Source organism: Periplaneta americana, chromosome 13, assembly GCF_040183065.1.
Source record: "Periplaneta americana isolate PAMFEO1 chromosome 13, P.americana_PAMFEO1_priV1, whole genome shotgun sequence".
NCBI lineage: Eukaryota > Metazoa > Arthropoda > Insecta > Blattodea > Blattidae > Periplaneta > Periplaneta americana.
Window position 1 is genome coordinate 45,652,878 of NC_091129.1, and position 6,000 is coordinate 45,658,877.

The following is a 6,000-nucleotide window of genomic DNA, read 5'->3' on the forward strand; positions in this document are numbered from 1 at the left end:
AAGTAAACAATTTGTTGGCCGAGCGCGATAGCGGAGTGGTAGAGGGCTGGCCTCGCATTCGGGAGGTCCGGGGTTCGATCCCAGTGGTCGACAATCCTAACGGAGGTTTTCCATGGTTTCCTGAGTTATTTCCAGGCAAAATGCCGGGATTGTACCCCTTGAAAGTCCGGCCATGGACGGCGATCCTTCCCTTAATCCTTTCATATGTGTGAGTGAATGATGTGTAATGTCTTAAATGTTTGTGTTGTATCGGAGGTGGCCCCGGCATTGAGTGATCCCTCATCCGGGGAGGCCCTCCATGTCCTTGTGTGGTCAAAAAAGTATGTATGTGATCCATAGTAATTACTCTCCCTACAGGTCGCGGCCCTGTAAGGCCCGGGTGGCGTGGGTCGTGTAAATGTACCTAGAAGGGAGAGGTTAAACTGAGAGAAAGAAAGAAAGAAAGAAAGAAAGAAAGAAAGAAAGAAAGAAAGAAAGAAAGAGAAACAATTTGTTGTGAGTATGTTACTATGTATTGTATTTTTTGTTTAGCATAACTGATGAATTGTATGTACTGAAAATTGAATAGTATACTGTATAGGTCAACTGATGAATTGTTTAAGCTTATAAATTGAATTAATCTACTTCATATGAATTGTATAGCTTAACGAAAATAAGTTTGTAAATTGAACTAATTTGATTGTATATGTTTGTATAGTTTGGCTGATGAATTGTATATGTTCTTAAAATGATTACTAGTCTGTGTAGCTCTACTGATGAATTGTATATAGACCTACTGTAAATTGAATGGTAATATGTATAGCTCAACTGATGAATTGTTTATGATTATAAATTGAATTAATCTACTTGATATTAATTGCACAAATTTGTATAGCTTAATGAAAGTATGCTACTTTGTATTGTATATATTTGTATAGTTTTAGCCGAAGAATTGTATATGCTTTAAATTGAATAGTAATCTATATAGATCTACTGATAAATTGTTTGTGTTTGTAATTTGAAGTAGTTTGCATGATATGTATTATCAATTTCTGTATATCACAACTGGTTGAATTGTTTATGCCTTAAATTTAATTAAATTGTTTTGTATTATAATATAGCTCAACTTATGAATGATCGTTTGCGTTTGTAAATTTAATAATCTGATTGGCTATGTATTGTATACTTTTAGTAGAGCCATCGATGTAGCTCAGTCGACAGACTCGCTGGGCTGCTGATCCGGAGCTGCGTTCGGGCTTGGGTTGGATCCTCCTTTGGACTTTGGTTTCTTCGGAGGTTTTCCCCAGCCGTGGGACTGAAGCCGGATGGTCTATGGCGAGTCCTTGGCATCAACCCCTTTGATTTTATTACCCCCTTTGATTTGATTACCTGGTTGGGTTTTTCCGAGGTTTCCCCCACCGAAAAGGCAAATGTCAGGTAATATTTTGGCGAATCCTCGGACCTCATCTCATCTCACTACATCTCGCCAAAATGTAAAAAAAATGTAAAAAAATTGTACAAAATTGTAAAAATTGTAGAAAATTACTAAATTGTAAAACTATAAAAATTTGTAAAAATTGTAATTGTAATATTGTAAAATGTTGACATGTTCCACATCTTAAAGCTTCATTGCTCATGTAAGATCTATGGAATAAAATAAATGAATGAATGAATGAATTATTCATTTCTAGATGTCATTTTATTGTACGAGTAATACATGCATGCAAATTTATTATGTACCCAATCTTCCCATGAGCATGAAAACTCCTTCTTTCAGGGAAATGCTACAATTTTGTTAATTCACAATTTCTTTGTATTGTATTTTTCTGCCAATAAATATTTATTATTATTATTATTATTATTATTATTATTATTATTATTATTATTATTATTACTATTATTATACATCTTATTTACACAACTTTTAACACTGTATCACTTCGCAATATGTATTATATGACTTTCTTGTGTTAAATTCTATCGTACCTGGTGTACAGTTGTCAAAAAAAAAAGTGGCCGCACTCGTGAACTGCGAATATTTTCAAAGTCTACTTCGGGTCGCGGCGATGTTACACGATGCATGTGTTTGTACAAGCAGTTCCGGAACTATGAAAGCGTTCCATATCTGCGCCTCGTAGACCAGCGGTAGAGTGCTTGTTTAATGATTCAAAGGTTGTGGGTTCGGGCCTTCTTCAAGTTTTCATTTTATTTTTTAATCGTTCTTTAGCGATGTAAATGATATTCAAATTATCATTTATATCCATTTATCGTTCTTTATGGATATCATGTTATTTATATTTTGTTATCGTTCTTTAGAGATATGAATAAAATTCAAGTCATCATTTGTGTTCTGTTATCGTTTTATAACGATATGAATAATAATAGACTAATAATTATTATTGTATCTCCAATGGGGGTTAGCTCTATTTTACACATGTATGTTAGGGCTATAGTTTTATACACAAAAAGATTAGCATAAAGAGAAATGGAAAAGAAAATAAAATTAGCTTACGCGATGTAAACAAAACATAAACAATCCGTAAATTAGGCATTGCGATTGCAAAAGAAATATCAGTTATCAATTTGAAACATACAAAAACATTAACAACACACATACGTAACACTTCTATAACACAAATATGCAGCTTTCCGTACCATACATCATAAATTAATACACAATAGTCACACAAACACAATCAAACTATAATTACGACATTGCGACATCAAGCATCCCATAACTGACTCACATACATAACAAATCAAGCATCCGTTGCAAGACATACACTTCAACATAGTAACCACACTTTTAAAAGTTACAAATTTGGCTCCAAGAAGAATAAATAGGACACTGTTACTATTTACTATTCTTCTACAATTTCTTAAATACATCTGTAATAAATCTGTGAAATTCCGATATGAATAATATTCACGTTTTTTATATTGTTATCGTTCTTTAGAGATATAAATAATATTCAAGTTATCATTTATATTGTTTTCCTTCATTAGCATTATAAAATAATATTCAAGTTATTTATATTGTTATTGTTCTTTCGCAATATAAATAATCTGTATTTTATGTAACTTAAGTAATTATTATAACACAAATAACCATCTTTCTTTGTAAAATAGGTTATTTCATTTAGATAATTAAGTACGTATTATATAATATCTTATATTAATTAAACAAACCGATATTTATCATTTATATTCTGTTATCGTTCTTTAGTGATATTGTATAAATAATATTCAAGTTATTTATATTGTAATTGTTCTTTAACGATATAAATAACAAATTTAATATTAGGTTTGGAAAAATCCAATTGCATAATACTGGTAGTAGTTTCTCTTTTTGTATTATTACATTATACTATCTTGAACCACAATAAAATGGAAAGGAGTAACGAGGAATTGAACCTGAGACGTTGACATCTAAATTCCGACGTTCGTCCGCTGAGCTACGAGGGCAAAAGTGTGGAAACATTTTCAGAAAAATTTGCCCAATCACAATCTAAGATTTTCTGATGATTCGTAGAAGCTAGTCCAGGATGCGGGGGGCAAAGGCTAATTAAGATTTCCCGGTCTCTGATCGGGTCAAACATCCTGATAGAATTAATATTTAACCCTTGCCGTGACTTTCGGTGAAGTCCGGAGGGCCCAATTAGTCAAATCCATTCTCCTCATCTCCACGCTTGGGCCCCCGGAATTTAATAAGATGCAAAAGAGATAGTGGTGTGCGGAAAGCAACGGGATGTTACAGCATTTAGGCCTATCCTTCCCAAGAAAAACTGCAAACATGAACAAAGGAAGCCTTTAATAGAAGAAGGATCTTCTGCGGACCTCTGGAAAAAGAACTAATGAAGAGACTAGTGAAGTGCTTTGTGTGGAGTGTGGCATTGTATGGGGAAGGAACATGGACATTACGACGAAATGAAGAGAAACGAATTGAAGCATTTGAAGTGTGGATGTGGAGAAGAACTGTGCGTGTGAAGTGGACAGACAGAATAAGAAATAAAATTGTGTTTGAAAAAGTGAGTGAAGAAAGAATGATGCTGAAACTGATTAGAAAGAGAAAAAGGAATTGGTTGGGCCTCTGGTTGAAAAGAATAATAGACGACATTAGGATATCTGGATCATATGCGGAGACTAAGAGGAAGGCAGAAAATAGGAAAGATTGGAGATTGCTGGGTTTGCAATGAAAGACCTGCCCATGGACAGAACACTTATGTATGTATGTTCAGAATGCCTGGAATATCGTGTCTAAGAACAGTCGCTATTTGCAAAGACTAGTCAATTCAATGCCCACTCGACTGCAAGATGATCGAGATAAGAGGAAGATAGAGAAAATATTGAATTGTGGCTTTTTGTTTTGTTTTTTGAACGCTTAATTGTTTGAATGTTTTAAGGCCGACGCCAGTAAATTTGTTTTGTTTATGCAACGAAAGATATTTTTATTGGGAATAAAATCGTTTTTCTTTCCATTTGCAGCCACAATATCATAATGATAAAGTCATGGCATAATATATTAATGAACCTGATGTTAATTACTAAAATAATCGTAAAAGAGAAAGGAGCCATTATGTAGGCTATAGTTTGTCTCTCTCAAAAACAGAACAAAAAAGAACATAAAAAGCACGAGGTTGTAGTCGAACGCAGGACCTCATGAATAAGAGGCCTGAACGCTACCATTACGCTATCGAATAACACACAGAATACTTCAATTATAACTGTAGATATCAGGCAACGTGGTCCAACAACATGTAACGTCGCCTGTCTCCGAACTGTAGCGAAGATACCCGAAGGGAACTTAGTTTCAGGAGAACGGCCACTTTTTCTTTTTACAGCTGTACATGTTTCGACCTGTTATTAGTCTTCTTCAGAACTGGTCGTTGCTAGTCTTGGCGCCTCTTGTTCTGTTTCCTGTGGGGGTGTGCTTGAGTAGTGTAATGTGTATTATTATTACAGTGCAGAACCGGGTCAGTTTATAGAAAGTACCTTTGAAGTTGAGCCCTTTCAGATCTCGACCAAGGAACAACTAGATCTAATTCTTGCATGGACATGGTATTTGGTCATAATATGGACACTCACCCTGTATGGACTTCAGCTATCCTACGAACATCGTAAGTACAAGCAATTCACGCTCCTTCTCAACTCACAGACGTAATTCATAAAAAACATAAATACTATAGGTTATGTAAATAAATAATAATGTTTTGATAAAGGTCTCTAAGTTTAATGCCAAGTCAAGCTGTTTTAACACAAAATCTAATACATCACATTATTTCACGTTAATCCTACAACCAAACTCCCCTAATAATTTTATAGTAATGTTTTCATAAAGGTTTAAGTTTAATGCCAAGTCAATGGCAGTAAAGTTGACTTGGACATAAAACGTCAACATATGCCTAACTTGGAGTCAGGCCAAAAGGGAAACATTGAAGGAGGAGAGTTAGATCCGGTGCTGTGGATTGAATTCGGTGTAGCTCAGTGGTCAAAGCGCATGGTACGTAGAATCAAGGACCCGAGTTCGATCCCCTGCGCCGGACCGATTTTTTCTCCTCAAATATTAAATATCAAGACAAGCTGTTTTAACACAAAATCTAATACCTCACATTATTTCACGTTAATCCTGCAACCAAAGTCCCCTAATATTTTTTTTTTATCTTTGATGTTCTACACAACTGATTGAAAAAGTTTGTATACCATAACTACGAATATGTGAATTCAAAAACTGAAATCAACTTTTCTTACCAAACATGACGTATTGTAGTCTACTTCTGAGCTATAGATCTTCCAGAAAACTTTGAGTTGACATGATCCACGTGGTATTTATATAAATCTGGAACTATCTCAAGGCTAGGTCATTGCGTCAAAGAGCAGATAATGTGGGTAGGTCTTTGTCCGTAAACTGGTTCATAAGTTTAAATAATTATAATAATTATCTTTATCACTTGTGGGAAAACTAATGGAGAAGAAGAGTGATCGGAACATGATACTTTCATACATTGCCATGTCCTACATATC

General features: G+C 34.5%; 1 protein-coding gene across 1 annotated transcript in view; it reads right to left on the bottom strand.

The window, feature by feature from the left end:
- LOC138711843 (uncharacterized) overlaps window positions 1-5,798 on the bottom strand; it is a 75,656-nt gene extending 69,858 nt beyond the window's left edge. The window contains exon 1 of the mRNA XM_069843105.1: window positions 5,728-5,798. Coding sequence (XP_069699206.1) covers window positions 5,728-5,734 — 7 coding nt within the window. The 5' untranslated portion in view covers window positions 5,735-5,798. The remainder of the gene's footprint in view (window positions 1-5,727) is intronic.
- Between the last annotated feature and the right edge of the window lie 202 nt (window positions 5,799-6,000).